This window comes from Puntigrus tetrazona, chromosome 12 (genome assembly GCF_018831695.1).
Source record: "Puntigrus tetrazona isolate hp1 chromosome 12, ASM1883169v1, whole genome shotgun sequence".
Classification (NCBI taxonomy): Eukaryota; Metazoa; Chordata; class Actinopteri; order Cypriniformes; family Cyprinidae; genus Puntigrus; species Puntigrus tetrazona.
In genome coordinates, this window is record NC_056710.1 from 17,586,978 (window position 1) to 17,608,264 (window position 21,287).

Here is a 21,287-nt window from a genome sequence, read left to right on the forward strand (position 1 = left end):
TGTGTGTGTGTGTGCAATACATAATTATATAAGTAAATCTCTCTCTCTCTCTCTCTCTCTCTCTCTCTCTCTCTATATATATATATATATATATATATATATATATATATATATACACGAATATAATTTTTTAAATACACTACTATCACCACCACTATCACCATTACTACTACTACTACTACTAATATTATTATAATTATTATCAACATTACTATTTTTATTTTTATTATTATTATAGAGACAAATAATAATACTGGTATAGTTATTGATAGTACTAAAACCTCACAGGCAACATTAATAGTCAAATTAAACAATGGGAAATTGAAACTCTATTTTCAATTATTTATGCATTAATGGCTTTGCATTATGATAGTGCACTAATGGGCAAAGTCATTCTCATTATATTTCAAGCAGTGGTTCTGGTGTATATTATACCTCAAATTAAATACTCCGAATACTTATTAACCACAAAAAAGGAAGAAAATAAAAACCCAAACCACACGGCCATACAAAATCAGCAAAAAAACACGGCGAACGAATCGGATAAAACCTGATTAAGATCTCGCGGATGCTTTTTTTTTTTTTTTTTTTCACTCTCTGTCACAGCAAAGTCAGGCCTCACAGGAACCTCCAGCTATCTAAGTAGTTGCAGCGCGTGTCCTTATCCACTCAAATGAACCAGCGGAGTCCACAGCCAGCAGAGGAGATTAGAAGAGAGAGAGCTTTGCTGAGTTTGGGTTCATGCGCTTTTCAACTCCTCAGAGAGCCCGCATGCGATGAAATCTGTTGTAAACCTTCGCGAGTGACACAAAAAAAAAGTGTAAAAACTACAGTGCGAAGCGCGTGGCCTTATGATTAACGTCGAACGGCGGAACCACAAAAGGGCGACCGAGGTGAGGCGAGCCAGCGAGGGGGAGATTGCGCCGCGGCGCTTGTGTGGAGCTAGTCAACTCCAATGCCACTCTGTCCTACTCCGAGCGAGCTCAAGATACACACAAAGAAAGAAAGGGTGGGGGGAAAATACATAATTATTCTGTATCCGTTCTGGGCCCGGGCTCTCATTTTCACAATCTCCTCTCTGCAGTACTAAGCAAGTGTTCACCGCCGACCTGACAAGAATTGTCAATGATTTCTCCCGTGCTCGGCTGACAATCCCTCTGTGTGTGTGCAAGGGATTTAATTCCTAAAGCTGCTCCGAGTCAAAGGCTAATTTTGTGCTACGCGAATTAGCGAAGGCAAATGAAAGCAAGGCCGGGATAAATCCGCGCTGCCTTTACTTCATATTCAACTGTCAGCTCATTATAATCAAGAACATCCTTCAAAAATAATGGAAAAGGCACACTTTTGCTTGGAACACTGGCACGCTTCGTGTGTTTCTCCACGTTGCCTCTTTGGGGACACGCTTGGATTTTTGACTGGCAGAGATTATTTAGGCAACCTCACGCCGGAGACATATTCCTGCCAATAAACAAAGGGTATCTGTTCAGGATTGCCGGTGCCACAGAGAGCGCGGTGTTGTGCCAAAAAGTGCTCCCAGAGCAAATGAGCAAGCGATCAGTATTCACTGCCATGCGGCACTCTCCCTGTAGTGCATTTGAAATGAACAGAGGGATTGTGGTTCGGCTTGAATCAGGATCTATGAGGCCGAATCAAATCGCTTATATTTTTCATGAGTCACTGCGAAAGGCCACCACATGGCCGACAGACGCCTTATTCTGAAATGTCTTTTAATTCATCCCCAGAGGCCCAGAGGTGCTTTGGCTTTCTCTCTCTCTTTCTTTCTCTCTCTCTCTTTTTTTTTTTTTTTTTTTGTTGTTTTTTGGAGCTGGCAGTAATTAGGACACCCCGAGTCTTCCAGTGAGCAGCCAAATGGAAAACATTGGCTACATTGTGGAAACGAAACATCTGGTGTATTGTGATATAGACCTGTTGGAAAATAAATAAATAAATGGGGTTTACAATCAATTAGGCGAGTTACTAAGGTGCCTGTAGCTATAGCAGTCGTACATGTGCCGTGTGTTCACGGTATGTGATGGTTTTCGGCTTAAGCGGCGTAAACAACAAGAGGAGCAAATGTAAACTTGCAATTTTAGGAAAACATTCATGTTCAGGTGAAGCACCGTTTTAACTTTTTTAAAGTTATATTCCTGTCTTCTTTTTTAAAAAAGTATTTTATAAAAAGTTCTGAGAAAAAAAAAAAAAATATATATATATATATATATATATATATATATATATATATATATATATATATATATATATAAATTAATGCAATTAATTATTAGTATTTTTTTGTTTTGTTTTTTTATTGTGTAGTGGAAACAGGCGTCCATAAAAAACGTAATTTTTTCATCTTAAGGAATTTTGCTTCTTAAGTAAATGTATTTTGATTCAAACGTATTAAGTAAAACTGTAAGTATATACGTATTAAGTATATACTGTAAAACAATATATACTGTATAACATACTTATTAAAATTTTTTTCATACAAAACGGTTTGTTGATCTAAACCCTCACAGGTCCATTTAACAGGCCCGATTTGTTTGCACTTTCCAAGAAGTAACGCACAGCCCTAGTGACACCTGAGTTTTTAAACGCTTTATATTTAGAATGGAGCGTTTTGCGTTAATGACTTAAAAGCCACTGAAACTAAATTACTGCTTCTAACCATGTCAGTGTTTATTCCGGCTCTCCATTCTTTGTGCAATATTTTTAGCAAACAGTTCCTGGTCTCTGACTGCTGAAATAATACGCAACGGCTAAAGACTCACCCGCAGCACTTTATAGAACAAGACAGGTTGTTATGAGACGCATTACGCCTTCACTAAAGCAGGGCCGAAAACATCTTTCACACATCGCCTTCATTCCTGCAGGGAATTTCATACTCGACCACGGTCCACCTCAAATTAATGACCTAATGAAGCCCGCTCTTGTCGTTTTAGCGCGTGTTTACCTCAGAGATTAATGCAATGTTTTATGTATACCCTTTAAGCGCGCGTAGACGCTCATCTGACAAATACCAATTAGCCCAGAGAAGCTGGGGTTTGTATTGGCTTTATGCGGTTGTCTGCTTTCATTGCATGTCTTTGTCTCAGATGTCTTTTTATGGATTTCAAACTCACGTCTGTGTGGGCCATGGCAGCGCTGAAGGATTTCTTCACAATAAAGGACATAGAGAGACTAATTATGGTGCTGTCAGGGGATTTTATACATAGCGGAGATGAAAATGGAATCTACATCTTCATATCGGCTTCTTCTAGTTACAACTAACACGAAGGCCCTCTGTTTTCCAGAAAATACTCTTTGGAGGTACGCCGTAGCTTTGTTCTGGAATGAAAGAAGGAGAATTAAACCGTGCTCCACCGATATAATGCACGATAAGTGTCGGTGGCGTAGCATACATTGACTTGAAGGCCTTCAGATGTTCATTTAAAACATCAAGGTTGCACAAGGGTAGATTTCAGACTGTGGCTGATGTAATCTGTCATGCTTTTCTGTCTGGTTTAAATGTTAACTCTTGCCTAAACCGTTCCACTTGCTTGAGCATTTAGAGAATGCGTTCACGTCGCTAAATTCTGATTAGTAATTACTGAAAGTTTGTAGTTCTCTATCAACACTTTAATGGCATCTTCTAAACTCATGAGGGACACTTATCACTTATTTAAATATAAATTTCACAAGAGGAGTCTCAGAACATCACCATAGAAGAACCATTATGGGTTCCCCCGCTAAAAAAAACTTCATTTCTTAAAATAGTTTCTTTCCTTAATGATCAGAAGGTCTTTTCTACCTAAACATGAAGGTTCTTTATTGCCATCTGTGATTTTCCGATGAACTTTACCATCCATAGAACATTTCCATCGCACAAAAGGTTCTTTACAGTGGAAAAAGGTTTCAGATTATTGGATTATTACAAAGTTATTAAACGCAAAGGAGAGAAAAAATGTTCTTTTTAGGATCACAGAAAGGTTCTTTGAAGAACAAAAACATGGTTCTTCTACGGCGTTACTGCATAAACCACCATTTTGAAGCTTTTTTCTAGGAGTCCGAAGAATCATTTGTGCTTTGAGAAGGTTCCATGAATGTTAAAGGTTCTTTAACCAGAAAAGCTTTATTTTTAAGAGTGCAGCATTATTGATTCATGTTACTCCAACATGAAAAAAATAACTTAACCGTTTTATATTTGACATTTCCATCAGAAAATAATAACAATAATAATAATAACTGCATCTTGAGATGTCATTTCTTCCAAAAAATTGGTTCAACCCCCATCACACTTGGGTCTAGAGTCGCTGGCTGTAAATATGTTGAAAATAATTAGATCTTATCTCAAGTTATTTATATCTGCTTTGGCTTTCCTGCATGCTGTGTCCCTCACTCGCTCTGTCACTCAGGAGAATGTGGACCCGTGAGATAGAGCGCACAAACATTTCATTAACCACATGCTAATGACTCGCATGCTAATGTTTGCATAGATTACTGGCTTGGAGCTGAAAGCAAAGACGTTCCCCCTTTTCGCATCGCTGCTGCTGACAAATTCTGGATTTATTTATTTGGACTTTTCTGCCGTTCTTGTCTGTGACTGTAAACATTGAGACTTTGTCATCATGTTACAGGAGGTTGATTAAAAACACAGGCTTCAGAGATGTTTCCCAGATCGAGTCCAGGTCACTTGAGAGACAAAGACAGTTTCATAAAGCATGCATTATTATGTTATATTCTTAAATTGAATTATGGAGACTGGAATGCAATAGTAATAATGCCATTTAGATCTATATCGTGTTCACCAAAAATATTAATAAGTGTCCACTTTACAATAATACACAAGATTATTTCAATAGTATAATAATATTCCAAACTTGTCATTACGCATTTATTACTCAATTATGAACATTATTTGTAATATGGTCAAGCACTCAAATGTGAAGTGAGGGGACACAGATATGAATAGTTACAGAAATTAGCATAAATCAATATACAAATAAAACACCACAACAGTCATATATATTCAAAAAGGCTATTGGCTTTCAATTTCATCCTTTTCCCCTTTTGTCTGCTGTTGTAAAAACACAAATTAGAATGAATTATTTGGCTAAAATGCTGAAAATTGAGTCTAATAAACAGCAGATGTGATCATGCGGGAATATTCCAGTAGCTCTATACATATGGAACATAGTGTGTGTGTGTGTGTGTGTGTGTGACTGATTCATAATGTGGTATGAAATCTTCCTAATCACTGATTGGGTTAATGAGCTGAATATAGGCAGAAACTGGGAAATAGCCTAAGAAACCACATCTCAGACCACACTATGCTTGAATAACTCATATTTAATAACTTATATCCCATACTTAATGTCGTTCTTTTAAACTTGAAAATGCATCAATGTTTACACTAAATAAATAAATAAAAATAAGAAATGTTTAAGCATCAAATTATCATATATGACGGCTCATGTAATGCAATATGCTTGCATCACAGGAATAAATTACATATATAATAAATACACATATATTACAATATATAAAAAGTAAGAATATTACACAATATTACTATTCAACTGTGTATTAATATCACTCTATGTGATTATTGAATAACTTTTGATTATATATATATATATATATATATATATATATATATATATATATATATATATATATATATATATATATATATATATATATATATATAATATATATATATATATATATATATATATATTTTATATGCTTATATATAATCGCTATATATAAAAGCAGCTTCAAACCCATCAAATCCATCCATCATGCAACTGTATTTACTGATTGATGTCTTGAAGTACTGGACTCATAAACGACTCAAGCAAAGTGCACTCCTGCTGTCTACTATAATTCTCTATAGTTTTAACACATAATTTTTCAAACAAGTAAAGGTGCTTGTTATGCCCCTGCACTAAGAAAGAGAAAAAAGAGTAAAGAGCTAGAGACGTCTGATGTGTGCATATATCCACTGACCCACAAACCCCCTGCAGTGACAGAGTCTGCAGTGTCTGCTCATCACAAATGAATGACAGCACGCACCGCACAGTCTTTACAAGATGGGGAAATTGCTAAACATACGGTACTACATCTGCATTGATCTAACATAAAGCAGCATTTGCTTTTGGCTTCATCCTTACGAATAAAGCTTCATCCATTAAACCTTCCCGCTGCACAAAAGGCTGTGGTGGATAAAGGCTACTCGTGAGATGCCACCACTGTAGGGTTCAAGGGGAGCCAAAAAAACAGTGCTTCTTTGACATTGCTGTGAAAATCCATTGCAGGTTAATGAATGAAGTTCATGAATAAAAATGTCAAATTAGGTTCAGATGGATTCTTGAATTGATCTGCTGTGAATCGTAATTGTTAAACATTGTATTGCTAATAACTAGATGTTAATATTCTGAGAAAGATCTTTTTCTGAGATCAAATGCTCTGCTTTATATGCGGTTTTCAAATCAATACATATTGAATGTATTGCGTTACTATATGTGCAGTTACATAACAACTCACTAGTTTGGGAACATTTTCATTTCACCAAAAGAAGCATCTTATTTTCACCAGGGCTGCATTTATTTGATCAAAAATACAGCATAAGCAGCAAAACTGTGATATGTTATTACAATTATGTTATTCCTGAATTTCCAGCATCTAATATTTAGTGTCACGGTCCTTCAGATCCTATGCTGATTTGCTGCTCAAGAAACACGTATCATCGTCACTAAAAACAGATGTGAAGATTCATATTCTTTGTAGAAACCACATCATATTTTGTCCAGGATTGATGAATGGAATTTAAAAATTGTAAAAGTAAAACTTTTAAAAGTACGGTCTGAGATTAAATCTTAAAAGCACATGATTTGACTTATAAGGCATACTATGGTGAAGGTTTGCCTCATGAATATTAATTACTTGCATGACTGGGCAGTCTTGAAAGGTTACCAAGCAACGTCAGCACGACCCAATTAATATTCATGAGATTAGCCATCCCCATGTCATAACAACCGCTGACTGGACTGCAAATTTAATGTCCACTGCAAAAAAAAAAAAGGTACTTCATATTTGCTCTAGTTTTCCACACAAACCCTCAGCTGCGTATTTTCGTGCGTTTTGAATTCTGAGTAAAGTGGGAATTTGTATTGAGTGTTTGACACTGATTGAACAGCATTGACATAACTTTCTCTCAACTTTCTAACGCTGGAGCGATACGTCACTTCCAACCACTGGAGAATAAAACCCCTGATGTAATCCAATTATATACATTGTGCATCTGCTAATACAGTACGTTTGTCATATGTCAAGTATAGGCTCTTTAGATTTAGAGATTTAGTCAATTTCAGTAAAATACCATAAAAACAGCTTTTAATAGCACCAAAAAAGTGTGTGAAAAAGAGTTGCAGCTACCATCTGGATTTACACACTGGTGCTGTCACATGTTTGCAAAACAGTCATATTTTCAAAGCAGCATCTCCAAGATATTTAGCTTTTTCGGTTTCACGGAGCGATATTTGAAGCGTCATCAACAATTATTGTAATTTAAACCGTGCGGTTATGCTGTAAATATGGATAACTGATACGGTCCACAATGGCTGACGTCATTCTGGTATCGAATGGCTTTTTTTTTTTTGTGAGCGAGCGGTGTATGTTTCTCTTCTCTCTCTCCGTGTCAACGGTGACAGTACAATCCCGGGAGACCCGAACGATCAATAGAGTGTGAACCAACTCTGAGACAGGGGTTCACAAAACTAATCAAACTCGTGTTACGTATGTCACCTCCACACAGCCAATTCTGACATACTGTAAGAGAAATCTCTCTGTAGACGGGGCGTATACACTTGCATAAGACGTCGCAAATAAAAACCAAGGAGATTTCTAGTCTAGTAAATCAATATATCATCTAAAATTACACTTTTGTCCGTGTGGTGAAAGAGTGGACTATTTTGCTCCTGTGTTTTTCGACCATTGTAAATGTTACTGTAACGGACTACGAGATATTATACTCTATCATGCAACTTTAAATTTAACTACCATTGAAAAGCTTGAGCTCAATAAGATTTCTTTCTTTTTTTTAAGAAACTGCCTCCTTTCAGTAAGGAAGCTATAATAAGCTTTTGAAACGTTTCGAATAAATAAAGAGTTCTTGGTGAAGAGAAAAAAAAAAAAGTAATGTCTGCAGAATATTCATCTTTCCATCACAGGATTAAAGTACATTTTAAAATATAGTTAAATGGGAAACAGTTATCTTAAATTGCAATAATATTTCACGGTATTATTGTTCTTCTTGTAATTTTTTTTAAGCGCAGCCTTGGTGAAAAAAATTATTCTTACAAAAAAAAAAAAAAAAAAAAAGATAATCGGACACCCTACATTTTCAAAACAATAAGCACATATGAGGACCAAAAATATGATGACACGCGTGACCCTCTCCGTTTCATGTTTGTGTTATGATCAAACGTAAAATAATGTATAAACAAAAATATGTATAATTGACTCATCGGCTTGCTGATGGGAATTGAGAACCAATCAGACGGCCACTAGGGAGTCCAGAAAACTCCAAACACAACATTGTAATGAAAAAGCTTTTAGTTGAGAAAAATAAGACTTTTTTTTCCCCCTATGCAGAACACAAATATGATTCCTGTATTTTAATATGAGGCGCTCTCAACTCACCTCCATCCCATTCCACACCTGTATGACATTCTTCGTTCTATGGTAAAGCGATCCATTTGATTCACGCATTGATTTGTACGAGGAACAGAATAAAATTGAGATATATTTACTTGCTGAAAATCTTGACATGCATCGTTGTTCTCCTTGGTGTGCTCATGAGAGAAGAACAGATGTTTGATTCATGAACGCATCCTATTGAGTCAGATCTTCTTGATGAATCAGTTCATCCAGTTCACAAACTCACTGCATAAGCTCACTGAAAGAGAAAAGTATAAAATTTTGTTCTTCAAACAAAGCATACATAAGAAAGCTTAGAATAGAACGCGCGACTCATGTGTGGTATTTTTAGGGTGTGTCTTAATAGTACTCTTGCATCTTTTCTGAAGCTTTGGTCCCCATGGGGATTAAATGGATGGAAAAGAACGACCAGCGTGATTCTCCTACAGTTGTTCATAAAAAATAATGATAAATAAATAAGTAAAATAACAGCATAAGGGTTTGTATCCGTGAGGGTGAGTACGCACATCTGTTAGGGAGGTTGCATATCATTTTGTGAATTCACTGGGCTTAAAATAACGAACTGTAACATGTTTAACAGCTGGTAACGGGGGATAAAGCATAAAACAACTAATATATGCCTTCCTACAACTTACAGCAGGGTATCATTGAGGTGTTATTGTATTTTTTGCATTTTACGTTACATTAATTATACTTCATTTTTTTGGTTTTAGTTTTAGTTAACAAGTTAAACTAAAAGAAAGTTAGTTTTATTACATGTACTACTATGGAAGCCTCGTTCTGCAAATAAACAAAGCATAAAAAATAGAAACTGAGTTTTAATCTTTGCTATTTTATAGTTTACTGTATATCCCACCATTCTAGCTTTATATCTCATTTCTAACTTGCAAAAATCGCCTGATTTTTTAACTCACGATTGCCAATATATATCTCACATAAGTCATAAACAGTTACGATTGCCAATTTTTTATTAAATGGTGGGCAATTAATTGCAACGATTAACTTTTACTTTATTTCAAGTGACAAAAATGTATGGTTTTAGTAAACTACGATAACCCTGCTTTCCGGCAAACATGAAACTAAACTAAATCGCTTGCCTCCCACAACTGCTTACGCCAGGACACAAAACTGCTAAAGTAAAGATAGCCATGTCTCTGAGCAACATGCCGTTGTGCCGTTAATGCAATTGTGTGTGTAACAGATACCTAATTCAGTTCCAGGACGGAGAGGAACGGTGCTTTACGATGACGCAAGCTCCGAACTGAGGTTTTAATTGTTACGTGTCAAATTATCTACATCCTGATAACAGCGGTTAGAAAAGCCACTGAAATTGTTTCCAATTATAGTGTACATTTAGCCGTAAGTGGACAGATTATGAAATTGTAGGGTGCAATGCTTAGCGTGCCCGCTCTCAGAACGGAAGACGGTTTTTTGCCGCTTAGGAAAACAAGGGCTGTTTTTGCAGCTTCTTTCAGGCGTTGATTGTTCATTTATTAAATACGAAACATTTCATGGCACCTATGCTGATTGGATATTTTGTCCAGGGCTGCATGGCTGGCCTCTTCTGGTAAAATCCTAATCAGGAAAAGAGGAACTGCAATCAAATGGAGAGGGCTGTCGGGCTTCCTCTTGTTGCTAAGAGACAGGTGTAAAATGAAAGTTCTGCTCTGAAGGAGCGTTTTGTGTAATTGTGACTGCTCGGAACAAAACCGGTCGTATCTTTCCTCCACAGTTTGAAGGTACAGGAGTCTATTGACAGTTTTCTGAGATATCTGCCATATGCCGTCAACCGCGGCAAACACAGAGCTTTCTACACGGTAAGTTCTGCGCTCCTGCAGATAATGGCGAGATCGCCATTCGGCGCTCCGTGCTCGCCGTTTAAAAGGAAAAGGAGAATTGAGAAACTATTACTGATACTGATGTGAATGAAATACTTGAGTCGAAATATCAAGCTGCACCCACAAAGAAAATTAAACCGAGCGCCGGGGCCTTTGAGCAAATTCACATTCATATTCACATATTCATGACTCATTTAAAAACATTGCTCAAGAAACACATTCTGACTTCGGCCAGCAAGGGCTTAAACTGCGTTTAGCGAACGGTTTAATTTCTGTTTCCATTTGCACAAGGTTTAGGGCCGCCGCCTGAACATTTTGCCTTGACAGACTGAGTATATTTGCGAACAATTTGCCAGTCGCACGCTAAGAAAACAGTTCATTCGGGAACTGTTAATTCCAACAAAACTCTCTTTGCTCTTTTCAGCTTCACTCAGACATGGACACGGAAGATGGAAACGTGAAGTACGTGCTCACCGGAGACGGGGCAGGAACTATTTTCGAGATTGATGAGAACTCGGGAGATATCCACGCGACCAGGAGGCTTGACAGGGAAGAGAAAGCGCTGTACACGCTGAGCGCCAAAGCCGTCAACAAAACCTCCGGACAGGATCTGGAGAGGGCCTCGGAATTCATCATCAAAATCCATGACATCAATGACAACGAGCCAAAGTTTGCCAAGGACACCTACGTGGCCAGCGTATCAGAGATGTCCAGTGTCGGTGAGTGCTGTACGAGTTGCTGGCAAATTCGCAAAAGGAGAAATCGTACTCTGCTTATATCGGGTTACAAAAAAAAAAATAACATTTTCTGAAAACGTACTCGCCTTTAGGCCATCCGAGATTTTCCTCATTTGAAAGTTTGCGTCACGACACTTGCTCGTCAGTGGATCCTTTGCAGTGAATGGGTGCCGTCAGAATTAGAGTATAACCGGCTGATCACAAAAACATCACAAAAATCTCTGCATGCGTTTAATATCGTTTTGAATAGTAGTAGCTTGATCTGTGCATATTTCTCCCCTGATTCAGATGTGTTGACTTTTTTACTGGAATACCATATCATAGATAGAGGACTTGTATGTATATGTATATATATATATATATATATATATAATTTTAGAGGGAACTGAAACGTACAATGTCATTTTGACAGTATCTAAAATAGGATTATTTACTTCAGAAACATACATATTTACAATCCCCTTGGTTGAAACTAGAATTGCAGTTCTCCATATTTTACATACAAAAACACATGAATACATCAAACGACAGCTATTATGTAGATTTTTACATCCAGGTGCAAAGTATTTTCATTAATGCCAATCACATACTCACTCACACAAGAATCTCATTTACGTCGAAGTGCCTCCGTAAAACATCGAAAGCAAAATAAAGTAGCTATGGACGTTTTTTCTTAAATATATAAATCAGGTTTAAAAACAAAAAAATTCAGAAGGATAATTCAAAATGATTACACGGTGAGCGAAAAAACTGGATGCATGTTTACCGAGCAGTCAAAACTGTCTCCACCATGACGAGCAAAGTGACATTGGCCAATAAAGACTTTCTTCTTCTTTTTTTTTTTTTTTTTTTTTTTTAATGCGCTAAACGGAAAACACTTTCTTGCAGCTTCTTAATCAACGCTGATTAAAACTATGACAAACATTCAACTTCACGTGATTTGCAGGGAGGATAAAGATCTTACAATATCCCGTCTGAATTCATTCAATTATCAGTGATTTTAAACCCATTAAGAGCGGCAGAGAGAATCAAAGTAAATGAACGGGATGCAGCAAGCTGAAATCAATTACTCTTCACGAAGCAACAAATTAACCCGCAGGTTTATCTCAAATGAATCAAAACTCATTTGCAGTTCCGACAAAAACAAGGCAGCCGGTTTTGATTAAAGATTTTGTGCTATGATAAGATAATCATTGTGGATCTTAATCATTGTGACCTGGCAAATGAATCAGAGATTAATCACTAGGAAATGAGGAAATTATGCTTGAAGTGGTCCTGGTGTACCTATTTATGTTTGTCGATTCATAAAAGCACTGTTTGAGAAAGCTTGACACAATGTGTCAGAGGTTACCAAACAGAAATTAAATGTTTTCGCATTTTAACTTTTGCCATTTTGACATCGTAATAATAATTAGAGGATGAGATGTGATGCCCCCTAGAGTACAATTTTTATTATAGAAATGGCCCATCACATAAACCTGTGACTGAGAGGGACATAATAATAATTATTATTATTATTTTTATTATTATCATAATCATTGTCATCTAATAAAATACAAGCAGTATTTTTTCTTATTTGTAATATTTTTTTATGATTTAGGTTGAATACCAACATACCACCTATGATACTGTATTTTCCATTTACAATAATAAATATTTAATAAAATAATAATAATAATAATAATAATAATAATAATAATAATAATAATAATTATTATTATTATTATTATTATTATTATTATAAAGAATAAATATGTCCCAAAACTTAATAGTAATATTTTATAATAATAATAATATTTGTTTTATTATTATTATTATTATTATTATTATTATTATTATTATTATTATTATTATCGTTATTATTATTATTATCATTATTATTATTATTATTATTATTATTATTATTATTATTATTATTATTATTATTATTATTATTATAGTCTGTGATATTATTATTATTATTATTATTATTATTATTATTATTATTATTATTATTATTAAATATGTAATCATCATCTAATAAAATTCAAGTAGTTTTAAAATACTTTTCTTATTTTATTCCTATTTTTCATGACATAGGATTGTTGAATGAATGATCAACTTATGCTTCAGCATACCACCTGAAATGATACTGTCTATCCTGGGTCATATTTCTGCGCTGCAAATGCTTTTTCACAATTTCTGTTAAAAAGGAGAAATATAATATAATTAGGCATATCAATTATCATTGTCTAGAAAACAAAGTGTCAATGTTCACCTGGCTTTCCCTTAAAGCAGAAAAAAAAGAAAGAAACAGGAGCTTGATTCAAAGAAACCTGCCCTAGTTGGTTAGGACAGATTAGTTCATCCCTGCTAGTAGATGGAATAACTAAACCATCTGCACCAAAACAGCATTTCTCTTTCAGCGATTATTCAGAAGCTGTGTTGTCTGATGCAACGGGAAAAAAGTAAGCAAGCAACAATCTGTCAAAAATCACAAATATTTCATTATATTATAGCAGATGCTTCACTAGTCCCCGGTATTTTTGAAGCATGAAATGGGTTAATATTTTCCCTGTCTGCTGCCTTTCAAGTCGCGGGTTTGGGACTGTATTCATTCTTGAGGTGTCATCGCGCCAATCACCAATATCGTCATGCCCTTGTCATGACAGTTTCAATGCGACATCAAAAAGAAACATGCTATTAAAGCGTAAAGGTATTCAAAATCCTGTTAAGTTCTGGATGTCTCATTGGAGAATAGATCTTAATGCAGCCGTGTTTGTTGAAAGATGGATCCCTGAGGCGTGAAACACTACCAGTCATCCTTTCAGACAAATGCAAGACCACTCCACTCAAGCTTCAGGGACTCTCAGTTGTATTCTTACATTTCAGCGCCTGATCTCCTTTATGCCTCCGCCGTCGAGAGTCTCAAAGCACCTGTGTTTTACAAGCAATGTTGTTTAATTCAGATTCTTAACATGATACATAGCAGATCCGCTGTCACTACCGATATTTATTCCCCTCACAGATGTAAAAGCGCGTCACGTTACGGCAGTTCAACTGTGGCCAGAGTTATTTATTCAACACAATCTGGTAAAAGCAGCCTCGTAAATGGACCACAGTCTTTTTCCCTCAGGCTTTTGAACTTGAAACCCAAGCTCAGCCTTTCTTTTCCGTTTCTCCTTCCGTCAAGCTCGTTCTTTCTTTCATATCCGTATTTCTCCGTGGGGTTCAAAGTTACATCATCCTCGGTACTCCGTAACATAAATGAGACACCGTTCTCGTTTGACACTTCGCTTGAGCTCTTCCTTTCTCCCGGCCGTGTACGAATTCAGGAACGGCTCTGCTTGCCAAACCGCGAGGTCACGGTGGCACTCGCGTTTAAGCCGAACAAACCGGCCATGTGTTGCGAACGTGCCTGCCGTTAATCAGATCTGGCCATCCATGAAGACTGAGACTCTGTTTCCCTCCGTGTTATCGGAATGGGATCGGAGGGCGACAGATGTTTCCGCATTCATTAGTATTCTTCGTGTCGTTGAGAGAGAGAACGCCGCTCGGCGGAGGTCTTGTCGATGCCAAGGACGCCGCTGATCCATGGCAGAAACAACATGTGCATTCGGTCCACCTTCAGAGGTGAGACTGAGAAGCCGCGAAGTCACCTCTAAAGTCTATTGAGAAGAACGAACAGTAAGATGTCAGTAGTACACAAATAAGATCGGAGCAACCTCTGAGGAAACTGCTCGCGGGAAGCCGTGAGGGTAATGGAAAGCGCGGTTGTTGGCAACTACGAACGAGGAGTGATTTTACCCTTCATGTGGCAGGAGAAAAGTTGTTGTCTCTAGTTATTATCTGAGACCAGGCCAAGATCAGACGTTTATTGGCAATGGTCTGCTACACGCTTGAAAACACAACAAGACGTTCAGCGGCACTTGGACTGAGCGATACGGCTACAAATAAAATATTGATTTTTCACAGCATTTTGATGACACTCAGAATTGATTAGCTTGATCTGAAATGACCAGATATAGTAGAATCATACAGCTGCGAATTGTATTCAAATGTATCTTTTTTAAAGGTGCAGTATGCGTTATTCACAGCTAGTCGTTAAAACGGGCGTTTTGTCGCGAAATGCACATTTGAGAGTAGAATTACTATAGCGACATCTGGAAGTGGGCAGGATCATAGAGATAAAATGTGCAGTATATAATATCACCAGCTAGCGGGTGAAATGGGCCCGGAAACTGCCCGAAATGCAGTAGAATGGCTACAGCATTATTTTTCAGGGAAACAAGTATGTTAACATAACACGTATCCTGAATATCTACAAACATGTTAAGCTATTTTTTTTGCTTTAATAGAGCCAAAACATACACAGGCTACAGAGCCTTTTAAGTATATATATATATATATATATATATATATATATATATATATATATATATACTGTATATATATATATATATATATACTGTATATATATATATATATATATATATATATATATATATATATATATATATATATATATATCCTTATATATATATATATATATATATATATATATATATATATATATATATATATATATATATATATATATATATATATATATATATATATATATATATAGTCCTTATGTCGTTCATATCATATATATATATATATATATATATATATATATATATATATATATTAGTGCTGTCAATCAATTAAAAAATAACTAATTAATCGCATTTCTTTTTTAATTATCACGATTAATCCCAACTAACAGTAACGTTTTTAAATATGCATTTATATTGCCAGCACTGTCTCACTCATCTAAAACGCCAATATAACTCCTCAGCTCAATTAATAGAGACTCGTTTGATGTGGTCGAAAGATGTTCTGCGACTAAAAAAAGGTACTACTTATCAGAAAAAAATAACAGAAGAAGCCGTTGTGATTGGGATGGTCAATGCTTGCCCCAACACTGCGTTAATTGCATTCAATACATTTAATGCATTAACCTGAAAAGGTGCCCGCATTAACAATATCATTGCCAGTGCAAAAAACTAAAAACAGCAATTTCCCCATTATTATAAACTACAATATACGATTAATAGCGATTAATCACATCCAAAATACATAGAGAAAAGTTTATGTGTATTTCTTATGCATACACACACATACTGGATATCTATAACAAATATTTTCTTTATATTATTATTATTATATTGCAGTCTAGCATTAGTAATATGAAAAATATACTAAATATAAAATGTTCAAATGTAAAATCTATTCATGAAACAAAAAAAAAAACAGTTTGAATTGGTTGACAGAAATGAATCGAACTTACCAACACCACTGGCATTTGTTTTGTTACTGAAGTTAAAATTAGAGAAACTTTTTCAGCATATTTAATGCCACTTTCATACTGGAAAGTAGCAAATTAAGGAAGGATTGCAAATTTACTGTACTTAATATCTTATGAATCACCAGCGAACACATGACACATTGTGAATATTTCATATATTGCTTAGCCTATAGTACAGCATTAATTTAGAGCCAAATATGAGCATCCAAATCAGTTGGTTTACTTTCCTCCACAGCCAAAGAGCTTTTCATATCAGAGACATTTTTTTTCCCCCCTCCTACAGATGTCCAAAGCTGTGTCAAGCTGAAAATGAACCCCCACAAAATCATGTTAGTTCTAGATTAATTGGTCTAATTATAATGTTTCTTTGAGCAGATTATTAGTCTGACGTTTCCCAGCAACATACAGCAGATTCCATCAGAGCGGAAAATGAATGGGATGACCCAGAGAGAGCGGGCAAAAGAAAAACTACAATTAAAGATATGTCCATCTCACCGTGCAGCCGGAGTAATTATGAGACTAGGATTTAGATAAGAAACACAGAGATAAAGAAGATGAAAGCACGAGTGATCATGCATTCGCCTTGATCACTGCTCTTGCTGGGAGGGAGGGGGGTCTCATCATATAGGCTAATAGCCAGTTTTACAACTAGGAATTTGTCGTTCATGGTGCACCTTTAGGATGCGCTGCTTTGATCATGGTTGAGGTTTTAATACTGGATGTGGGGATCATGTTTCACAGTCATGTTAGGACCGAAATACCTCTCTCTGTTATTCTCTTTTGCTTCCTCTCTCTCAAGGTGCATTCGTAATGAGAGTTACAGCCACTGATGCAGATGATGAAGCATATGGAAACAGCGCCAAGCTGGTTTACAGCATACTGCAGGGCCAGCCATATTTCTCAGTCGAACCTGAAACGGGTAAGTTGGGAAAAGATGAGAGAACAAGCGTCATTTGCAATGATTAAAAGATGGGATACAATAGTGAGGTGATGCAGGATTTGCTAACATGCTGTTATACATGTGTGGGCGAATCGTATATAGCCCGTCTAGAAAACATGTCTTGATCATATTTCAAAGGATAGGAAATTTGATTTTGCATAAAGTTCCCCTGAAGTCAAAATGTATATTTTGTCAGCATTGACAAAACTCGCATTTAGAAGATATAAGCGTTTTTTACTTTACCTCGTACTTCAGTTTCTCATCAAATCTTCTGACCAATCAAATGCTCTGTAGAATCTGAAGCACCCGCCTCCTACACTATAAATAGATGCTGAAGCTGTGGCTGAGCCTGAGATTAGTCACTTTTTCACAGTGTTAGTATTTTCTGCTCGCTGAATGTATGCGATAGGAACCGATTCAGACGGTGTAAATATGCTTTCGATTGGGGCAAATGAGGTGCGCTTTCGCTTTGTGTCACGCGAATTGCGGCAGCACTCACAAGTCTGACCGGGCCTTGTCTCCATTTCAGAGACACGATAGTAAATTATGTGTGCGAGTCCGTATATATTAAACACTTTTAAAACTACACAGCCTCAACGTAATATTTAACACTATTTTTTAGTAAGAGTTTCGTATTGAATCTAGGGGGTAATCAAATGCAGCTTTACTGAGCTCTGGCCAGCGCAGATATAAACGATATTAGCTATTTTAAAAAGGGGGCAGGGCTGCTCGATATGTCCCACCATGTTTTCCTGTTAAGTTTGAAATTACATCACCACATAGAATAATAACGCATGTTTCAAGGCAGTTTAGGGGACTGTAATCAGTAACAATCCTAGTACTGTATACAGTATTTTGCTGAAATTTATATATATATATATATATATATATATATATATATATATATATATATATATATACACACATATATATATATATATAACTGATAGATAGTAGATAGATAGATAGATAGATAGATAGATAGATAGATAGATAGATAGATACTCTATATTAGTTTTCTAGTCTACCATTTATTTCTATTCTAATGTGATGTAATGCTTTTACCTGTTTTATCTATTTTAGTGCATTTTGTATGATTTAAGTGTGTGGTGCTTTTACAAAAAAAAAAAAAAAAAGCACAGAAATTCTGCTCTCATGTACTAATAACCTTATCACAACATCATTTGAAGATTGACGTCCTACTCAATTAAAAACTCGCTCCTTAAAATACCCCAAGGCAGGGAATTCATTTCCTTGGTTGTGTTTTTTTTCTTCTTTTTTTTTTCCCTGGTCCAACATTTTTTTAGCATGACATTAAGATATAAATAATGAAGTCAGAGAAGCTCATTAGATAGCACCTAACAAAACCTGTGTCTGTCCATCCTGTCAGGCATCATAAGGACAGCGCTTCCGAACATGATCCGAGAGAACCGGGAGCACTATCAGGTGGTGATTCAAGCTAAGGACATGGCTGGACAGATGGGCGGTCTCTCCGGGACCACTACAGTCAACATCACTCTCCTGGATGTCAACAACAGTCCTCCTCGATTCCCCCACAGTAAGACAGCCCATACTCTCCTCTCACATGCATATGTTACTCTGAAGGAGAAATCTTGACATCGGTATTGGATTTTGAATTAGAAAGGAATACAGGTGCAACACAGGTGATGCATTCTGGGAAATAAATTGTTCTTCCACCCAGGTCCACAAAATGATTTTATTTATCACCATAAGGCATAGTATAACTTTTTAAAAGTATGTTTTTTTTTTTATTTTTGTAGTCAAGGCTTTTTTTTTGTCAAAATAAATTAGAATTTTTAATTCTGTTTTCTTGATTGCAAATGCAATTACTTTCAATTAAAAAAAGAATGGAACCAGCAAAAAATTCAAAACAGAAACAGAAACCTTTATCTAAACCAATTAGTAATGCATTTAAGCTGTAAGTGTGTTCTCAGGGAACCAAAACCTTGACTTTAAAGTTGTTACCAGCACAATCTGCCATATGAGCTACAAGTATAATGTACAAAATAGCCATAACCTAACACACAAAATGCAAAGCTTTTTTTCAATCCGCAAGAGATGTTTGTGAATGAAGGTCTTAAAGGTACAGTAGCAAAAACAGCTAATTGTAGGTCAAGTAAAACTAGATTACGACTTTGTTCGAAAAATGCTATTTGAAATGTATAGAAGTAAAGGCCTAGAAAAGCCAGAAAGAGCATATCAAGAGTTTGCCTGCCAGTCAACTATTAAAAATTGATGCCGGCTAGATTATCAGAGTAATTATAAGCACAATTGTGCTTGGATTTGCAAGCAGATAATGAGCATATGAAATCGACTGTTAGGGTGGCACATTTTTCAAGCAATATTTCATAAGAACCACGACAGAAGCTACGTCACGGTTCAGTCGAATTATCGCGGAAATGCTCGGGGCCCGTTTCTCCGACTGACCAAGATGAGTCACAATGTGAACCCAGAACAAAATCTCCACAGAAGGAGGCTTTTACAGAGTGAGAAAGAAGGGTGGATAGAGAAAGAAGGATAGAAACTAGAAGACAGAGATGGAAAGAGAGAGAGCACAGCGGGAACTTCATTTGGGGTGATAATCCTTCTCTCTTTGCCACAGTCTCAAATCCAATACAAGAGCCACATCAGAAACAGTTTCCACAAACTGGGTTTAAAAAGAACCTTCTCCAATGGCTCATCGGAGCTGAAATTCTATTAAAGAATAACCACTGAGAGGCAGCTCCGCTTTTCCCCCGAGAGAAGGATAAACAAATAGACAAATGCACGCCGAAGCGCCTCGCTCGAGAACAAAGAGTTCGTACAAACACCTGCCTGTTTACTCAATTGATTTATTTTGCTCTCCTTCTCCAGGTACCTACCATCTCACCACTCCAGAGTCGGCCGGAATCGGATCATCGGTGGGCCGGATCAAAGCATACGACGCGGACGTGGGAGAGAATGCCGAGATGTGGTACTCCATCCTGGATGACGACGGGCAAGACATGTTCAATATCATTACGGACAGCACCAGCCAGGAAGGGGTGATAACGGTGAAGAAGGTAAACAGACCCTATATCTAATGTTTTAAACATCACACTGTAAGTCGGCGGTTGGAAATAAAATCCGCAACATTCGCCGGTCTTTCCCTCGTTCTCATTCCCTCATTCTTTCGTACGCACGCACGCACCCATACGAAGCAAAGTGCTTAGAAAGTAATCCCCTAAATCGAAGCCTTCGTGTCCTATCAACTTTACAAAGGTGCTTAATTCTATTCACAGCCCAAAAAGTCCCTTTTTCCCTTTTGTGTGGCACAGGGATCTATTTGCCTGCTGAAATCTGCCTATAGCTTATTTCCTCTCTCTGTCAGGTCAGGCTTTGACGAGGCTCAGGCAATTATGCAAATCTTATTGCTTAAACTAGAATGAAAGATAGCTACGGAAGAAGGCCTGAATGGGCGAAAGGTAAAAGATCGTACCTTGAGTCTTTAATCGTTTCATAATTAAAAGGCTGCATTAAAGCACGATGCCCTGCCTTTATGAAAAAGACATTCAACTCGGAAGAAAAGGGAGAGAGATAAGCACGCGTATGCAAAAACGAGCTTCAGATTTCGAAAAGTTTAGGGCGACATTGCTAGAGCATGTCGTTAATCTGCGACCGAATAGACCTGAGCTCAAACATATCAGAAAAAGTAAGCCTTTCTTTATTCACAGAGGTCGTGAAGACCGGACTAACCA

General features: G+C 36.6%; 1 protein-coding gene across 1 annotated transcript in view; it reads left to right on the forward strand.

The window, feature by feature from the left end:
* The window catches only part of LOC122355859 (cadherin-10), a 48,103-nt gene that overhangs the window by 10,914 nt on the left and 15,902 nt on the right, over positions 1–21,287 (forward strand). Inside the window, exons 3-6 of the mRNA XM_043254441.1 lie at positions 10,966–11,260; positions 17,410–17,529; positions 18,941–19,108; positions 20,425–20,612. Coding sequence (XP_043110376.1) covers positions 10,966–11,260; positions 17,410–17,529; positions 18,941–19,108; positions 20,425–20,612 — 771 coding nt within the window. The remainder of the gene's footprint in view (positions 1–10,965; positions 11,261–17,409; positions 17,530–18,940; positions 19,109–20,424; positions 20,613–21,287) is intronic.